The 20679-nt window shown below is 40.2% G+C and overlaps 1 protein-coding gene across 5 annotated transcripts in view; it reads left to right on the plus strand.

Moving 5' to 3' along the window:
* TLL1 (tolloid like 1) overlaps nucleotides 1–20679 on the plus strand; it is a 120783-nt gene that overhangs the window by 38124 nt on the left and 61980 nt on the right. For all 5 annotated transcript variants that reach the window (XR_013394204.1, XM_077934145.1, XM_077934147.1 and 2 more), the window contains one exon: nucleotides 15933–16043. Coding sequence is in view for 4 of the 5 variants with exons in the window: in XM_077934145.1 (XP_077790271.1) it covers nucleotides 15933–16043 (111 nt within the window). In the remaining variant the exon portion in view is untranslated. The remainder of the gene's footprint in view (nucleotides 1–15932; nucleotides 16044–20679) is intronic.

Here is a 20679-nt window from a genome sequence, read left to right on the forward strand (position 1 = left end):
GCTTTAAGGTTTTCTTGCCGGTTTTCTTTCCAGTTACCCTGTCTTTGTAAAAGGGTGTTCACATATAGCAGGAGTTTGCAAATAGCTCCCCTGAGATCATGGGAAATTTTTTAAAGTGTGAAATAAACCTGCCATGACATTATCGTGCTGATGGAAAACAAACTTGTGGAAATTAACATTCAGGTGTATTCATGGGATAATATTCCTTAGTGTTTGAATTTCCACTTTCCTTTTCCTGTACATGATGGGGTGGCCAGGGGTGAGTGGAAGAATTATTGCCCTGCTCATTTAGCTTGTCTAGATCAGCTTCCAGCTCCTCTTCCTTGCCTTCGGCTTTCTTCTACGGTTCTCTTCCAGACTGGAGAAGGGTCAGAAACGCTCACAGGAACTTGCACATTTACAGGAAGCCTTTCTCTTTTTCCTGAGGAACATTCCCTCCTGCTCTGTGCCACATTGCAAGCTGCTTTTTCCGTTCCCGGAGCAGCCTGTGAAATAGTATAAAGGAGCTGTTGAATGGAGGAGCAAGATGAGGGAAGCACACTATTAATGCACGCTTCCCTGGGTCGCAGCCAATATCTCTTGCTCCCTTCCTCTTATTTGCCTTCTTGCATCCTCTACTCCGTGAGCACTCCCAAGACTGTGCTGTTCCCAAAGTTATTCCTCCCAGTTCCATCTTCCTATGTGATGTTCCTTATTAATTTCTTCAGTTTCCACAGCCTTCAAATAATAGCAGTTTTTGTTCCCACACATTTGATCAGAATTTACTGCTACATTTTTTTACAATATAGCACCATTGTTAAAGACAGCCCAAAGCTCTATGAATCTACATATTCTCCAGGTCAACTCTGTACATCTGACATGCCACTTTAACATTTAGGCACTGCTTAATGTGCCTGCTACATTACTGAAAAAACACCGGGAATCTGGCATCCCAAATCAGTAGAATCCTTTTATTAATTTCTTACATTTATACATGCATTTAAACATCATTTGACACACACTTCTTAATATATTATTAGTTTTCTAGGCAGCATAATTCTTAGATCTGCCAGAAATGTGAGCAGTAGCTAGCAATTTGGAAAGCCTTTCAGCCCTTCAATTCTCTTAGAAATGCTGCTTAGTTTATCTCTTAAGTATAATGTTGCCTGATTAGCACTGATAAGTTAAATTCTTGTTACCAAGTTGCCAAGATAGAATTCACTTCCTTTCAACATTTACCCAAGGAGTTTTAGCATTAACTGAATCTGTCTTTCTGTAAATTTGGCTTTCCTCTTCCTGAATTAACACACATGCTGTTTACTGATGGTAACATGACATGAAACACTGCTATCAGTTAAATACCTTCAGCAAACACTTTGGAACAATACACATGCCCTTTTCACAAGGTAGCACTTTTAATTTAATGAATTAAGGTGATGCTGTCCATCCACACAAGTACCATCCAGACTAATCTGTTTTTCTTAATTATATTGTTACTGAACCCTTCCCTCGAAATAATGTAAGTGAACATTTTTAAAAAACCCTAAACCTGAAGTAGACAAAAAATTGCAATACATTCATCTAGAACCATAACTGAACACTGTCATCAGTTAAGATAGACCTTCATAGAGTTAATGGTCATATAAAAAGATCTGTATCCACTTGAGAAACACTATTCAAAAGAATTATTGTTTATCAATTATTGTACATTTTTAAAATCAACACTACTCTTGAGCTACTCCTGTTCAGTGTAACTGGCTTGATTGAAAGAATTTTTGGGTGGATTATGTATTCACATTTTTTGTTAATACATTGAACTGCAATGCCATGATAGGAAGACCCCCCTTTTCCAAGGAACATATCTGTGTACTGAAAAGCAAGTTATATTTTGTTTTATGTGGGGGGGAAAAAAGCAGAGGCAAAGCCAGAATCTCTTCCTCATCGCAAACTCCTGTTGACAGAGGTTGTGGCCCACATCTGCTATTCTTGTAAGGTGGTTTAAGTCTACTGCTAGTATTTTTTAAAAATGTCTTCTTTTTCATTTCTTCAATAATTTACCAAAAAGAAACACTTTCTTCTCACAATATTGCATCATATATTTCACAGTTGTGAAGTCAAAAATCTGAGAGGAACTTCAGTGAGTGTGTGAAAATTGTGTGGCACAGTGAGCTGTGCAGGCAAGGACAGCTGCTATATAGCATCTATAGTGCAACTTAAGAGGTCGAAAGGAACCTTGAAAAGTCAGCGTTCTTGGAAGGTAGATGGGAGTAATGAGAGTTCATACACATGAAGTTGAATACTTCATGCCAGTGCTGTTTATAGAAATTTTATTTTTAGAGAAAATATTTCAGAAATAAATATTTAAATGTAAAGCTCCACCCTTCCCTAGATGAATAAGGAAACAAAATGGAATGAATTTATGGATTACTTTTATGTTAAGCTATAGCATGGGTAGGCAAACTAAGGCCCGGGGGCCAGATCTGGCCCAATCACCTTCTAAATCTGGCCCGCAGATGATCCGGGAATCAGCGTGTTTTTACATAAGTAGCATGTGTCCTTTTATTTAAAATGCATTTCTGGGTTATTTGTGGGGCATAGGAATTCGTTCATTTCCCCCCTTCAAAATATAGTCCGGCCTCCTACAAGGTCTGAGGGACAGTGGACCGGCCCCCTGCTGAAAAAGTTTGCTGACCCCTGACCTACAGGGTTGTGTGGATAATTTCTGGTGGGGTAAAAGACACCGTTGTTTAGCAGCTTCTGTGGACCACATTGATGTCCTTGGAAATGTTAATTGCAATTCGTTGTTCTTTGTTTTTCCTGAGTGGCCATGAAGCGCATCTTATGATCTTTTTAATACATTGGAAACTTAATGTCTCTCCCAAACTTCCCTATCCTATCTTTTCTCTTGTGCTCAGGGCCAGAACTCGAGAGAGTTTTCAACCTGGAGGCTGTCACTGCCAGTAAAAAAATAGCTCTTTATGAACTAGGTGGTCTGGAAACCTTGTGGGAGGCAAATACACAGCAAATTACTGGCTTCATAAAAGCCCCAGTAACTTTTCATAAAAGCTCCAGTAACTTTCCGTACAAATCCAAACAAATAAAGCTCTATATGAGAATTATTTGCCAGTGAGCAATTCATACAGAAATAAAATACACAAATTTTAGGTTTTGTTTTGTTTTGGGGTGGTTTTTTGTTTTTTTGTTTACATTTACAGCCAGATTTAATACATGCATTTTTCTGAATTGCCACTGTCCTCCTTCAGCAGAGCAGGATTTCCCCTTTCCCTTTTTGGAAGTCTTTGAAAGATTTCACATCTATATATACTGTTTCTGATTGTTCTTTTTTTAGAGGTGCAGAAAAGCAGTGCCTCCAATACAAAGATCTTATGTTACATTAGCAAAAGTGTTTTCTGTTATATTATTTATACACTTATAAATTCTTTAGGCACTGCAGCATTCTGTGTGGAATGGGCTGCAGGAAGGAAAATGGGATAAGGTGGCATCATGTTCAGACCGTAATAAGGAGGAGGAGACTATGAAAAGCATCTGGTAAAAAGTAGCACAAGGCATCATATGCTAATATTGGGTTGTATAGCAGACCCACTGAATTGAATGGGCATTGAATTCAATGGATGTATCCCAAGTGTAGAATTAGCCAGATACAACCCATTGGAGAACTCTTAATAGCCTCTTAATTTATTAGAATTCTTAATTAATAATTTTAAGGCTACATTTCCCCCCAACATCTTAGATCTAGCCATGAAACGCTACTAAATGAGCCCCACTTAAAGACAAGTTCCATTTGAGTTTGGAGCAGGAGATTCTCACAGGGTACATGCATTGTGGAATAATCCCAGCTAAGAAGAATTTGGATTTGATATCCTGCTTTATCACTACCCGAAGGAGTCTCAAAGCGGCTAACATTCTCCTTTCCCTTCCTCCCCCACTACAAACACTCTGTGAAGTGAGTGGGGCTGAGAGACTTCAGAGAAGCGTGACTAGCCCAAGGTCACCCAGCAGCTGCATGTGGAGGAGCGGGGACGCGAACCGGGTTCACCAGATTATGAGTCTACCGCTCTTAACCACTACAGTGGTGCCCCGCAAGACGAATGCCTCACAAGACGAAAAACTCGCTAGACGAAAGGGTTTTCCATTTTTTGAGTCGTTCCGCAAGACGAATTTCCCTATGGGCTTGCTTCGCAAGACGAAACGTCTTGCGAGTTCTTGCGAGTTTGTTTCCTTTTTCTTAAAGCCGCTAAGCCGCTAAGCCGTTAATAGCCGCTAAGCCGTTAATAGCCGCTAAGCCGCTAATAGCCGCTAATAGCCGTGCTTCGCAAGACGAAAAAACCGCAAGACGAAGAGACTCGCGGAACGGATTAATTTCGTCTTGCGAGGCACCACTGTACATCACACTGGCTCTTGTTTTGTGTTTTACTGGAGGGTCTCCCTGGTTCGCTGTATCTGAACCTGCAGCAGGGTTTTGGGATTTTTGTTGAAAAGTAAGGAAGAAATGGCTGAGTTTCTTCCTTGTATAGGACAGCAGTAGGCCTCTGTTTAACGAACTCTCGCTAGAGCTATGCAGGCATGCCTGACTTTGCGACAGGCGATCTCAGCAGTATGGAAGATACCAATACCGTCACAGAGGTTTTGATATTTCAATTTTGTTACTGTTCAAACTGATTTTTTTTTTGGGGGGGGGAGGATTTTATTTTCTTGTAAATTGCTTTGGGGGCACTTGTTAGGGCCAAAAGGTGATATAAAATGCTTTACCATGTAAAATAAAGATATAGAAACTATATTGGAGTAAATTTAAGCACAATCAAATGAGACTTACCGGTACTTCCTCCTAGTCAGCCTGCATAGGACCATACTGCTTGATTACTGATAATAAATTGTCTCTATTCCAGCATGATTCTAACCCTGTGGTGGAATTTGGCAGTTCCCTTGCTATATTCATGTGTGCTGTTTTCCATGTGTGCTGTTACTAATACGTGTAAGTTTTGGCTGCACTCAACCTCCCGTTTACTGTGCACTGTGTTTCCAATGTTGGGTTTTTCATCCATGTTCACACAGCAGCATGTTATCTAAAATGCATATGTATCCTGTCCTTTGATACTACTGTTTGATGTGTGTTCCTCAAACCAGCTTCACACCCCCTTGGAGTCCTTAAGCTGTTCCTAATTTGTCTCTAGGCAAAGTGTGAACATCTTTTCATGGGGTAAATACATCCCCAACCCCATCAATGTCCTTGGTGTGTACACAAACAGAAACTAATCTGCCACTAATGTAGCTGTGCTGATGTGAGCAGCTGGGGCTGAGGACTAAAAAACCCAGCTGTACTGTGTTCTAAGGTGGTAACATGAACACGCCCTTAGAATTAGGATGGTTGACTGTACACGTGCTGCTTTACCTAACCTTGTAATAGATAGATAGTTGGCCTATAGTGTATATTAAAATTATATGTTTTACAGCAAGGGTGAAAGTGCAAAAGGTGCCTATGGTTGCAACCTGCTCACTAAAAAGGATGTTGCTTAGGACACTTGGTATTTATCACGATTTTGGTTCAGAAGTCTATGCAGCTACTGAGCAAAGGTCACCAGTCCATTGTACCTATTGAATTCTTTTTGCAACTTGATGGCAATTTGTACGGATGGCCATCTCTGTGGTTATCTAGTTAACTGTATTATAGTTTGGGCTACCTGAGAAACTAGAAACAGGTTTGATAAAAATAGGCAACTTCGTTTGGGAGTTTCAGTTATTATGAACAACAATTCATGTTTCATGTTTGTACCTGCTTGGCATTTACAGTTGGGAGTTGTATGAAAGGAAAAATCAATAAGATAATTTTAACAAAGTCCCTGCCCTGTTAATATGATATGTTGTTCTAAAAACACATAAGAGGCGAATGTCAATTTACAAATGGAAAGTGATTCAGTTATCAGGAGAAAATTATATTTTTGTGCTTCTGTGATGGAATTAATAACAATGAGGCAAAGAAAAATCAATAGACTATTCAGTTATATTTCACAATAAACAATTACATAATCCTGGGGGGGGGGGGTATTTCTCATGTTTCTGATGTACATCTCATTTTTCCCAGGGCAAGCAGAAAATCAGTACCTCTAGGCTTGTATGAACCTGGTGAACTTCCAAACTTTTTTTAATCAACTGACATACATAATACAAAATATTTTTAAGATCCCTTCTCTTTTGATAACAGGTAGCAATAGAGAGCAATTTTTTAAAAAATGATAAAGTTAAAATGAGGTCAAGACAGCCATACAGAAATAGAGAAGTGCTACGGGCTAATTTAAGATCTGTGGGTTTAAAAAAGAAAACCACTAGGGAAAATGTATAGCTACATATGCATCTCCCATATAACTTCTAGCTTGTGTAGATGGCCCAATGGGTGGGGCTCTAACAACATCTTCCAACCTGTGGGTCATGAGACACAAGTGGGTTGTGAAGCCTGTGCAAATTGGTTGTGGGCTTTATAAGCAATCCCAAAGTAATTATTGATTGTAACCCTTAATGAGAGTCCCACGGACTGCAAGAAGTTCAAACCTATCCATTCTGAAGGAAATCAGCCTTGAGTGCTCACTGGAAGGACAGATCCTGAAGCTGAGGCTCCAATACTTTGGCCACCTCATGAGAAGAGAAGACTCCCTGGAAAAGACCCTGATGTTGGGAAAGATGGAGGGCACAAGGAGAATGGGATGACAGAGGACAAGATGGCTGGATAGTGTTCTCAAAGCTACCAATATGAGTTTGACCAAACTGCGTGAGGCAGTGGAAGACAGGAGTGCCTGGCGTGCTCTGGTCCATGGGGTCATGAAGAGTTGGACACGGCTAAATGACTAAACAACAACAATCCTTAATGATGAATACCTCTTACACCTTTTTGTTTTGTTGTCTTATTATAATGCCATGTTGATATTTGGAACCAAACACCAGGAAGGCTGAATCTTGGGAACTCCTCTCTGGGGCAGATCCAGTGATGGTTCGCCCCAAGCTGCTCATAGAGGCAGTTGTTTCAGTGACTATTTCAGCTTCACCTCCAATGCACAGGAGCTGCCTTTGATTGGGCTAGATGAAGTACTTCATGAAATATTTACCAATGCCGTGAAAATTGTAAACTTTCTCAACACCAGTTCGCTCAGTGCATGTGTGTCTGAAATCTTATGTTTGGAGATGGATTCTGAACATGTACGCTTACAACTTCACACAGATGTTTGTTGGCTGTCAAGGGGCCATGTGCTGCAGAGACTCTTTGAGTTACACAAGTACATGTGTTTCTTTTGATCAAGAAGTCCTGACTTGCAAATAATTTAGCCAAGACAATTGGCTAGCAAAGTTAGCATACCACACTGACATGTTTTGTAATCTGAATGACTTGAACTTAAGCCTACAAGGTTGAAACAAAAAGATCTTTGTACATGCCACAACTTTCATGAGAAAAATTGAGTTCTGGGCAGTTTGGGTTTGGCAGAGGACAATGGATTCTTTTACATGCTTGATAGAATTTCTTGTTTCACTTGACGATAAAGAAAGTGAGATTAAAACTAACATTAAGCAAACAATCACGAGCCATTTGACTTTGCCGCATGGAAAATTTATCAGCTGAAGAAACGGGAGTACGTGCAAAGCACACTTGCAACTGATGCTGCAAAATTGCCTTTGTGAAAAAAGAACTACGGATTGGAACTGTCTTGTGATAGGGTCTTCACAGATAATATTTTGGAAGTGAGGTTATCTGAATGCTAGATTCATGTTACCATTGAGTATCTTGAGCCTGGTGATGAAGCAGTATCTGTGCTGCTGTCATTTGGTAATACCGTATTTTCCCGTCTATAGGACGCCCCCGTGTATAAGACCCCTCCCCCTATTTTAGGGGACTCAATTTTAGGAAAATGAGGGGAGATGGCCCAAAGTTGTTGAGCCACACAGCTGGGGGCAGGAAACACTTCCTAGATTGTTTCCTGCGTGCAGCGGCATTGGGGGAATTTGTGTTCCCGCCAGCTATTATGCTCCGATGCCACCGCACGCAGGAAACAACCCAGGGAGCGCCCGCCGCACGCAGCGGCATTGTGGAAAGTTGCACTCCCACCAATGAGCTGGCTGGTGGTGTACCGCTTCTCCCCCCCCCCATACCACTATCCATGTATTGGATGACCCCAGTTTTTTGATGTAAATTTTGAGTAAAAAAACCTTGTCCAATACACAGAAAAATATGGTATATATCTTTGTGAGACAGGTTTTTCATCAGTGGCTGCTATAAAGATGAAATACAGAAGCAGGGTGTGTACCACTAATGATCTGAGACAGTTTGACAACCATCAAACCCCATACTGACCTTAAAAATGCAGGCCCAGCCATCCTACTTATAGTTGCCAAAATAGACTTCATGGTTAATAAAGTTTTTCTCTCTTTCATTGTTTGTTGTATCTAACACTGCTTTTGTAACCTTACGTTTTAAGGATAATTTTTATAGCTTATGAAGTGATATCCTGCAGTCAAATGGTTGATGTACTTACATTCTCATAAACGAAACTGTGAATAGCTTTGTAAGTGCTATAAGTATTTCCACAAATTCCACTGCCTTTCTGCAGATCCCTCTGCTATCTCAGGAAGCAAGTGGTGTCCAAGGATGAGTTTTTTCTGTCATATTTCATCTCTGGAACACTCTCACTGTAAGGCTTGCTAAGAGGCAACTGTGTTCTCCTTTCAGTGCTTAAGTGAATACATTTTTAGCGTTTCTGCTCATTTTTATCTGCTTCTGCTAGTTTTTATCAGCTTCTGTTGCTCATCTTTGCTGCTTTATTTTATACATGTTTATCAACACTTTATTATTTTATGATCATAAATTTCCCTCTGTGTGGAAATCTCTAGTAAAAGGTGAAAGACTGAACAGAAACCAGAGTACAGCTTATTAAATTTTAGGTTACTGGTTTTATTGGTGAAATTCACCTATAACATATAGAAAGAAAATCTGCCTCAATTATCATGGGGGGGGGGGGTAAGAATAGGAAATGAAGAATCCCCAAGGCTCACAGCTGCAGTCTATTAAATCCCCATTCTGATGTTCTCCAAAAAAGGATGTCTGTCAAGAATTTAGTATAATGTACTCTTTTTGTCTCATATATCCTTTAAATCTCAGATTAATGGCGTTAAAGCATCTCACTTCAGACTGAATATCATGTCCTTGCATAGTATTCTATGTTACAAAACAGATTAGAAAACCCAGTGCTCAGTGAACAAAGAGCAGCCACCTATGTGACAATGAGCTCACTTTAATGAGGAATGCAGAAACATTTGCTTAAAAGGAAAAATATATTAAAATCAGATTTTAACAAATCTTCTTCCCTTAATGAATGTGTAAGTTAGCCTCCCATATCAAATCTGATTTGCTCATCTGTGGACCAGGCTGGTAGTTAATTAATAATTGTACTTCTTGGTACCACATTATTATTTTAATTTTATTCCGGCGCATAAGGAGGGGAGGTTTAACCTTACCCTTCTGTTTCTAGCAACAAGCCTGATGAAAATCTGCCCTCTAATGTACTGAAATTAGCATGTGGGGACAATCTCCCATTGATGTAAAGGGGAGCCCTTTCTTTGCTAATGTTATATAATGCCTTGATGTCAGACAGGGGCTTTATGTATATTTGTAGATTTACTGGTGATACATTAACCGTCTTATAGAAACACACGCTATTAATAAATGAAAACAGGAAATACTTTTAGGCATAGTAGCTATTGGCTTCACAGTCAACTTGGTTGATTTATTCAAGTTAGGGGTTTGTTGTTGCTTTTTACTGAAATTGTATAAAATGCCTGCAACTTGAATGAACGCTTAAGTACGAAGCATCTGCTATGTCTGTTTCCTAGTTCTAACAGCTGTTTCACGTAGGTGGCAACTTAAACACAATGGTTTATTTCTGCTGCGGCTTTTGTTCATTCTTTTGCTCACAGCTTGTTAAAGCCATGAAATGGGTTTTTGTTTTGCTTTGTTTGTTTCTGTGTGCAAGGAGCAATCATAAACCGGTGAAACTTTTCTGCCTATATCTTTGCCCAGAGATCACCTAGTAAGGTTACCAGCTCACTGGTAACAATCGTACATTGAATTCTGGTGATTAACAGAATTAGGAACTTCCATTTGGGTAAATGGGTGTTGGATTTTACCCCAAGGTAGCCAAACACTGTTAGATCTTTTCCTGCCCCTTTTACATTGGGGATTGGTTTGATTTTATACCCTGCTCTCCCTTCCAAAGGATCCCAGGAAGGAAGGATCTCTCCCCTTATTGACAAGAAGAGTTATGGGGGGGGGGGGCAGAATACCATGGTTAAGGCATCTCTTCCCTGACCACTGATTTATAAAGATTATTGCCTTTCCTAGAGCAATACATTAGTCAAGGAAGCCACACTGGAATGGCTACTATTGCTCATAGTTTTGGAAAACACCACAGTGTTAAAGGAGGGAGAGCATAGATTGTGTATTGGTATGAATGTGGTGCTGAATGGGACAGTGTTTCCAGCTTATATTACCATGTTGGTGCTTGATGAGACTTTCGACGGGTTATACCAGGCACAATGTTGTTGTCTTTGACAGATGCAATTTGAGATCACATGTGCCAGGTTGTCAAGAACTAACTTTGCAATTCTGGGCTACCTCCGAAATGATGAGGAAAAATACTTACTGTTTGCCAATCATCTTGTTCAACGAAACCTTCTGCTCCATTATATCAGGCAGGCAACAGAAAGAGGATGTTAGTTGAGTCCCCGGCTAGGTTGCATTGGGTTGAGTGGGGCCCTAGTTTGCACACCTGTCTTATTCATGGACATCTGTGTTAGCTTTCCAGGTTCTTGGCAGTTTTAAAATGCTCTTTCAAACAGAAGCATGTCAGTGAACCCTGTTGAAGGTGGTCCTTTAATGCAGCAGTTACCTTTGGGGAGACCTGAGCTTCCTCAGTTGTTGTAGAAGAGGAGCTATGTGTATCTTAAATATTGTATCCAGCCAGAAACTGCTGAGGTAATATAATATGAGGTAGGTCAAAGTTTTATTTTTTCCACAAATTATGATTTTATCAGCATTTCCTAGACTAAATTGTGAACTTGACATGATCCAACATACACAAAAGGTGTTGGCAATTTCCCATAATTATAAAAATAATAATAATAATTAAAAAGGCCATTTATTTTCAGACCAACTTCTGATATGTAACAACTCTGGTGATGTCTGAATGTTTAAGTTAGCAATTATATGGTGCCAGGCACCTGCATTTTTCTTTCTTTAAAGGTGAACTGGGTTTGAATAGTATGCATGGCTAAAAGCTAGTATTTGAGAATGGCAGTACTTTGTATCACAAAAATACTGAAGATCTGTGTTAATGGATTTTACCATGAATTGCTCTTTTGAAAGAAAGATTACTTATGGGGTGGTGAATCTTATAATTTTCTGAACTAAAGATAGCATGGATTCAACTTCAGTTTATTATAAGCTGTATTAATAGCCTTTGCCAATATACAGAGCTCAGCTTACTGAACACTGTCCTAGAAGACCTTTATTATGAAATTATAAATTTCCTGGCCTAAGTTAAACTTCCAAGCACTTATCTGTAGTTAGTAGATATGTAAGCATTTACAATTTTGGTGCAAAAGTCCTATAATTATTTTGACTTTTAGGGCACTTCTCATCTCAGTGACTTCTCATCTTAATTATCGTCTGTTTACACTATGCCATTTTCCTATCAGAAAAGACTATTCTACCTTAATACTGGCACAAGATTAGTCTTCCAGCTTCATTTAATGAACTCATACCCTTTAACATTTCTCCACTGAAAATAGAGATGTCTCATTCCATACAGATAACTTTACTATATTTATACCCCACACATCTTACTGGGTTGCCACAGCCACCCTGGGCAGCTTTTTATTATATATAAAAACATAATAAAACGTTAAAAAAATCTTCCCTATACAGGATTGCCTTCAGACAACTCAGGAGCCAAATAACTCCATACCTTCCAACATTTCTCCAATGTAAATAGGGACGTCCTAAGGAAAAGTGGAACATTCCAGGATCAAATCAGAAACCGGGACCGCTTCTCTAAATCAGGGATGTCCCTGGAAAATAGGGACACTTGGAGGGTTTATGAACTCCTTGCTTTACTGTTCACCCTTTAGCATGTTAAACCTGTTATATGACTTCTTATGTTCAAGAAAGGCCTGAAAGACCATTCAGTTATTAATTAGATCTGCTATATAGAGGCTTCCAGTTACGCTATGCTCCTTCCTCCATACTTCTTCTTAAATAGTTTTCATAAATGAGGCCAAATTGCCCTTCAGCCTCTCATTCTGGCAAATGGCATTTCCATTTACAAAACCACAAGCTACAGCCTGCTCTATAAGAGGGAAGGGCAAAGGGAGACAAGCAAACCTGGCAACCCAGCCCCACTTTCTTCTTAACTCAATCACCACCATCTTGTGAATTTTTCCACTCTCCCCACCGCTGCCCTCATCCCCACCCTCACCCCGGCTGCCTTCCCTAACAGCCCTTTAAGCTGAGGAACTGAATCTGAATTGGAAAAAATAATACCGAGAGCTTTGTTTTAAGCTAGAATTTGGGTAAAGCCTTCAAGAGTGTGTGTCTGGTAGAGAGGGTTGGTTGTGGAATCACAGTTAGAGGAGGCTCAGTGCACCACAGAGAGGGACAGAAAGTCTGAGGGGGAAATGAGGCGAGGGTGATATTGAACTTTATATTTAAAACAGAATAGCTGTTACCAGTGCTTTTTTCCTGGAGGTACGCAGGGGTACACATACCCCTAAGCATTTGTACTTTTGAATCTTTGTATTTTTGTCCATTTACTGTATTTATTTTCCCCAATTTGAACTATAAAATGGTGATATTGTTGAGTCAAAATGAGAGAACCTCTAAACATTTTTTAAAGAAAGAAAGCACTGGCTGCTACGGAACTTTAAATAGACAGTTATGTTAGATCAGAAAAGGGGAAAGATAAGAACCCTATACAGTCATGCTTCGGGTTGCGCGATTTCGGGTTACGCACCGTGTTGAACCTGGAAGTACCGGAACGGTTACTTCCAGGTTTCGGCACTTGCGCATGCTCAGAAGTGCTAAATCACGCTTTGCACATGTGCAGAAGCGCCGAATCGCGACCCGCGTGTGTGCAGACGCGCGGGTCATGGCTTGCAAACACTGCGGGTTGTGAACGTGCCTCCCGCACGGATCACATTCGCAACCCGAGCATCCACTGTATATAAAGACTACCGGTTGAAGATGCGTTGTCCCTTAATTAAAGATGAGTTTGTGGTTGAACTGTCGGTGTTCTGGGTGGATTCTTCAGTAAATATGGCTCACTCCATGTCTAAAGTGTAGATGCACTTGATTAATGTTGTACAAAGGGATTCCTGCTGCTCTCCATAAGTCAAACAGATGATGGCACTAGTGTTTTGAGGAAAGTCTGTGCTCAGCAGAGTATCTTAGTGATCACTTGGACTTAGGCCTCTGTGAGGAACCCTTGGCTCATTAACATGTAACCCTGAAATTTTGGATCCCCTCCAAAATTTTGGGGTTACACGCTAATGAAGCTCCTTGTCTTTAGGTTATGTTTTCTCCTTAACTACCAAACTGAACTTTTAACCTCCTGTGCAGTACGGATAAATGTTCTTATTGAAATATCTACAAGGGGTCACAATATGTGTATGGCATTGACCACATAGCTGGAATGTATGTGTGCATGCAAGAAAGATAAAACTGAGAAAGCTTAAAAGGACTCCCTTCCTAACCACGAAAACATTAGGAGAAATATGAATTTATTTCTTTATATCTCAGTACCCCTGCAGTGTAGGTATTCTGGCACTTTCCCAAAAGAATAAAGAAAATAAAGAAAAGCAATTCGCTCTCCCTGGGGAGCGGACAAGACTGGGCACGTGCTTGATCTCTTAATTTCAAACGTACTCACTACAAATGAAAATAGTTAAATTACTGTAGATTTGCTTTCACCTCCAAGTCAGTATTATCTGGCTTCTTGCCCCTTCTGTGCTTTTAGCTATTTTAGAATATCAAGTTTTTATACTTCGTGGAATATGTCAATCAAACTGGGATGCCGAACTGTATCTCATTTCAAGAATGTAAGTGAGGCTGGAGACATATTGAGCATGATTTGTTCTTCTTAGTTGCCTTCCTTCTGTGAAATAAGGGATGATGGGCAAATGTTGCAGACATTCCTAAAGAAGAGCAAACATAATTATCAGCAAATGAAAGAAAGTCTAACCCAGTACAGCCAGCTCTTATTATAATTACTTGATGAGAGAGATTGATAAACAGCAGGATTGTAGGTAAATTAAAACTATAGGCATTCTGCTTTATGTAATATGAATGTCTAAAAGTTTTAATTTGCCTACGGTCCTGCTCTTTATCGATCTTACTCATCAAGTAATAAAAAGTTATATATTCTATAGTTTTCTGCATTTTTATTGCACAATCAGAATTGATTTTGCAATGGGGTAAATAAAGTTTGAGTTTTAGAAAGTTAAAAGCTTTTTCAGTATGCTTGATGAGGACATTAAATTACGAAATGTTTCTTAAAAGTTGGGGTAGTGTTTGGCTGAATCTAGACATGTATAAATAACCCTGTGATAATTCTTTTTTTAAAAAACACACGTTTACAAATATATATGGAATTTCTCATTAGCTCACCATTGCCATCTAGCATCACTTTTGTATAACGTACTTAAAACACATTTAAAATGTTATATTTGCAGCTGTATAACTGAGCCCTTGGTCTGTTGCTAAGTTCCCAATATGTTACCTGTGGGCATCATTGCATCCCCAGACATTTCTCTGATGCTAGTCAAGGCTCCCAGTCCCTCCCATTACTTTTTTTTTTTTACTGGTGTTTTCATTGTCTGCTTGAGAAGGTTTCTTCTTTGTGGGGGTACTGTCAGCTTTTTCTGTGCTTTATTTGTTTTTTTGGGTGCAGATGTTTTGCCTGTGGTTGGTTGTTCTAAGCACCACTAGTTTCTATGAAAAGTGTATTTTGAGATATCCACTATAGTTTCTTAGACTTCAAAAGTCCTCCCAGGGCCAAAATGTTGTTTGTGGCACCGGTCTATTGAGTTTTTAAGATGTGAGAAAGTTGAGTCTGAAGGGCACACTCTTTGGGAGGTGTTCTTGAATTACTTTGCTCAAGAGGTAAAATGCATTATACTAGTAGTTACAGTTAGAAAGCAACATTGGGAATGAAATTAAGAAAGGTTGGATTTTGCAAGAAATTTTTCAAAAAGGATGGGGTGACAAGAAAACAGTATAATTGTGTCAGCTATGAAATTTACTGAGTGTGTGAGGAAATGTACAGCAATACTTCGTTCAGCTCCAGCCTATTTTGCCTGCTGGTGGACTCTGAATTTCACCATAGCTTCTCAAAAGGTCTTCTGTTAAAGAATTCTCTTCTTCTTACCTCTTTGGTAAGTGGATATTAGGCATGAGAGGTGAATCAGATACTCTTAATGGGTTTCTTTAAAAAGAAACAGTTTCTCCCTAAGTGGAGAAAACAAGCAAAAACAAAGCATCCAAAATCTTTTTTGAAAATGTCAGCTTTGTGATTAAAGTAATTAATTAAAATACTTCCTTTTCCCCTCTGTCACAACCTCTTCAACCTGTTACTTATGTTTAATATTAAAAAGACTTTTCAGTAACACACACAAACATGTGTGTGTGCATGTAATACTGTTTATATACCATATGTATATGTTTCCTAGATATTTATTTATAGGTCATACAATCCAAAACAGAACTAAATTCACACAAGACAATTGATTTAAATGGGCTACAGTATATTTAATTCTGTGCTGGAATATGGCCATAGTGTTTAGTCAATGTTTGTGCAATTCTGCTCTTAATATATTTAAAGTAAGCTCTCTTTTTGTATTTAAAGCTGTCTTTTGGGGAGATATTGCCTTAGATGATGAAGACTTAAAAATGTTTCATATTGACAGAACAATTGATCTTACGCAACATTCAAATGAAAGACTTGGACATAATACAGGTAAGTTGCTAAATATTTTGGTTTATTAAAATGTAACCAATGTTCCATCATGAGCACTTGCAATAGATTTGTTTTCTTATGGAGCAAAAAATCCCATATGCATAAAGATATTTATTCAAAACATTTATGCCCCACCTTCATGTTGCATATAGCAATTGCCTACAATAAACACAACTATAATCACAGTACAGTATCGTAAAGCACAATTCAAAATGAGAGCTTGAGAAAGAATCAGTTTGAGAGATCACAGTGATAAAGTCAGACAAGCACATAAGCTTGTTGGTATAAAATACTGTTTACCCGTCATGGAAATGTCACCAGGGGTGGGGCAGGTTGATCTCTTGCAGCAGGAACTTGCAGAATCTAAGTGCTATGGAGAAGGCTATCCTGTTCCATACCTGCTAACTGAATTTCTGGTAGTGACCTCCCTCCTGTGACTTGAAGGTATGGGGAAGCTAATGAAGGTAGGAATGATCTTTTAGGTATTCTGATCCCACCCACTTCCCCAAAAATTCAGTCTTTAAAGAAAATAACCAGCACTTTGACAGTGATGTTGCTGTAACAATTCATTCAGATTAGCTGGCTCCAAGTGACTTTCCATCACTGAACATTTGATGTAAATGGTTCAACCTTTACCTGGCCATGGGCCTCGTTGTTTTGTTAATTCTGTGCTCCCTAGGTACAAAGACTAGGAATAAACCAGCATTTCTCCCAATGCAGTGGTGTAAAAAGTAGAGTTCTCCAAGGTTCAATATCAGGACCTGATCTTTTTAATTTCTTCATAAATGACTGGAAGTTAGGGGTGAGCAATAAGGTAACCAAGTTGGCTGGACTCAGCAAAGTTCATACAAAACATTCTCCTTCTGAGTGTGTTGTCTGGGGATTGAGTGGAGACAAAAATGACCTTATATACCATGCCTACCACGTGCATAAGGACCAGGGAAAGCATTATAGATACCTACAGGGCTTTCCATGGGAAGAAATGCTGAGAACAGTTTGTTAATGCACAGTACAGCTGTGTAAATATCCAGCTTACGTTAACAAGCCTGGGAAGTACAGTGTGATGATGAGGAAACTGCAGGCCATCCTTATTAGTGAGTGTCGACTGTAACGGAGAGGATCTGATCTATGCTGCACCCCAGATCTATGCAGAAGGAAGCAGAGAGCAGCTTGGATGAAATTCATATCCTCATTCCACTTTCCCATGACCTGCCAACGAAGTCTGTTTGGTGTGTGAAACAGAAACCAATTCTATTTCAAGCCAACCCCATACCTGATGGTTGAAAAGGATATATCCACTATGCAATCCCTAGCTTTTTGTCCATACTTTAGACATGGGCAGGAGAATATATTTCTGTGTTTCTGCTTTGGAGAAGCTGTTGGATGCAGCATACCTACTTGAATCAGCCTGACAGCCTTTTAAGCACCAGTAAACCACAGAGCCTAGGACTTGCCGATCAGAATGTCGGCGGTTCAAATCCCTGCGACGGGGTGAGCTTCTGTTGCTCAGTCCCAGCTCCTGCCAACCTAGCAGTTCGAAAGCACGAGGTGCAAGTAGATAAATAGGTACCGCTCTGGTAGGAAGGTAAACGGCGTTTCCGTGCGCTGCTCTGGTTCACTAGAAGCGGCTTAGTCAGGCTGGCCACATGACCCAGAAGCTGTACGCCGGCTCCCTTGGCCAATAAAGCGAGATGAGCACCGCAACCCTGGACCTAATGGTCCATGACTGGACCTAATGGTCAGGCGTCCCTTTACCTTTACCTTTAATAACCTCTGCAATTGGATCAATTTCCTTGGATAGAAACAGTGAAGGAAAATAATCTCAACTATGGTTCCATTCTACTTACCTGTTTATAACTAAGGTAGAGCCCAAATTTTAAATGTTCAAACTATTGACTTGAATTAAATGAAAGAAATGAAAATGGATGGGCAAAACTGGGAGCTTATTTCTGTGGTGGTGTCCTGCAGATCATAACTTAGAGCAGGGGAGGACCAGAGAACCTCAACAGATGAGCAGGACCACGGATAGCTCCCTGTGGAGCTGTGTGCTTTCTGGCCAAAGCCAGGGCGGCACTCGAGACAGGATTTGGAAGGAAATTGCAGTCTTAAGTAGTCATGCTGCACCTATTATTCCTCTGCCCCTCTAAAGAATGGCTGGTAAAGAGGCTGCACACCCTATTATTCAGGTGCTGGCTGCAGTGGAGGAGGTGACCCTCCTGCTGCTCTTAGAGATGGCATGGAGGTCAAAACGGGTTTTCTTGTACTGTCAAGGATTCTCAGATTGGGGAGGGTAAGGCAGAGTTACCACCTTGTACAAGCAAAGACTGCTTGCTCTTGGGGCTCTTTTCCTGCGGGAACTGCTGGTAAGATGAAATCTTTTGTACACTTTCTGGGGATGATTCTACCCCCAAACTTCCCAGTCCTTGATGTCCTGTGCCCCTCCTTGAATAATGGGCGAGATAAATGGATTGACAAATTGGTAAAAACTAACTGGTAAGAGACTATGGGTTGTTGTTTTTTTGTTAGGTGCTTTTCTCGCTGTCTCTTTCTCTATTTTCCTTTTACATCAGTAGCACTTCTTTCAGATACCACCAGCTGCAAGTTGCTGTCTCCCATCCCCTGAATGTAGTGTTGACCAAAGCATGGATGCCACCATCTCCCATGCCTTTGAATGATAGGGACATTCTGGGGGGAAATGTCAGCCAATAAGAGCAGATTTCACTTACTTACTCACTTGCCAGCTTACATGCTATCCCTCCTTTCCTTCAAAGGAGCCCAGGGCAGCAAACACATTAAAACTAAAACAATCCAATTGAAACATTTAAAAACAACCTTCTAAAAGCAATCATCTGCTCTCAAATAATAACATCTGAGTTGCCAGGGACAGGCCTTTCAGCCATCAAATGCCTGGGATTTGGCATTGGGGGTAAGTTTGCTGTTCACCCCCGAAATTTGTCCCATGCCTGAAAAGCAGCGCCGTAATTTCCTATTAAAACCAATTCAGCCTCAAGTTTCTTCCCTCCTTTACGAGCTTTTTCCTTTACACCGTGGTTGGCTGGACAGTTCTGCATCACAACTGCCGCGTACGCAGTGTTCTTCCCTGCCATACAGCCTTGAAACAAGTTACCTTTCATCCAAAGAGAACTGCGTAGGAGCGGTGCAACAAAGCACAGTCTTCGCCTTAAGATCTGAAGGTGTTTTTGTGCAATTCATAATAGATAGAGATTTGTTCCATCAGTTAAGTAATGCCAGAATGAGTTTTTAATAGAAAAAAATGCCCTGAGACAAATTCTTTAGAACTTCCATAATTATATCCCTGATTTATTAACATGAAATCTGCGTACAGCATGCAAACAATTATAAAGCACTAATCTGTGCTAACATGTTTACATTGTTAGCAGTGGAGTCTAATTCAAAGAAAATATATCTGTTTACTTCTCCGGGAAACACTTCCAACTGCTGCTGTGATGTCTTTTTATACTAACAACCATGTAACTGTTGACTCAGGGCAGGACTTTGGGTCCCATTGAGAAGTGACACCCAAAATGTAGCAGGTCAGCTGCCTATTCCTGCATTGGAGAGGGTCAGACTAGATGTCCCTCAGGGTCACTTCCAGATCTATAAATCTATTATCTATATTTTGAAGTAAGTGCAGTAGTACACATAACCATATAAAGAGGATGTAAGACTATTCAAAGTAGTAGTAGTTGTTGTAATAATAATAATAATAATAATAATAATAATAATAATAATAATAATAATTTATTAACTTATACCCCGCCCATCTGGCTGGTTTTCCCAGGCACTCTTGGTGGCTTCCAACAGGAAATTAAAAATACATTAAAACATCAGTCATTAAAAAACTTCCCTAAAAAGGGCTGCCTTCAGATGTCTTCTAAATGTCATATAGTTTATTTCTTTGACATCTGATGGGAGGGTGTTCCACAGGGTGGGCACCACTTCCGAGAAGGCCCTCTGCCTGGTTCCCTGTAACTTGGCTTCTCACACTGAGGGAACCGCCAGAAGGCCCTCGGCACTGGACCTCAGTGTCCAGGCCAAACGAAGTATGTGAAGTAGTGCACTTTCATATCTAAAGAGAGCCCACCTCCATCCCCCAATAAGACAGTTGTAGTATTTGTTGTTGTTTAGTCGTTTAGTCGTGTCCGACTCTTCGTGACCCCATGGACCAGAGCACGCCAGGCACTCCTGTCTTCCACTGCCTCCCACAGCTTGGTCAAACTCATGCTGGTAGCTTTGAGAACATTCTCCAACCATTCTCGTCCTCTGTCATCCCCTTCTCCTTGTGCCCTCCATCTTTCCAAACATCAGGGTCTTTTCCAGGGAGTCTTCTCTTCTCATGAGGTGGCCAAAGTATTGGAGCCTCAGCTTCACGATCTGTCCTTCCAGTGAGCACTCAGGGCTGATTTCCTTAAGAATGGATAGGTTTGATCTTCTTGCAGTCCATGGGACTCTCAAGAGTCTCCTCCAGCACCATAGAAGTTGTAGTATAAGATCACGTAACTATTCTGCTTGTCTCAGTTGCGATTCACCTGGAAGATGCTGCTGGTGGGGAGAAAGCACTTCGTTTTCTCCTCCTCCGGCCAAATGAGTTGCCAAATGACCAGGATTAAATAGC

Source organism: Podarcis muralis, chromosome 9, assembly GCF_964188315.1.
Source record: "Podarcis muralis chromosome 9, rPodMur119.hap1.1, whole genome shotgun sequence".
Taxonomy (NCBI): Eukaryota; Metazoa; Chordata; class Lepidosauria; order Squamata; family Lacertidae; genus Podarcis; species Podarcis muralis.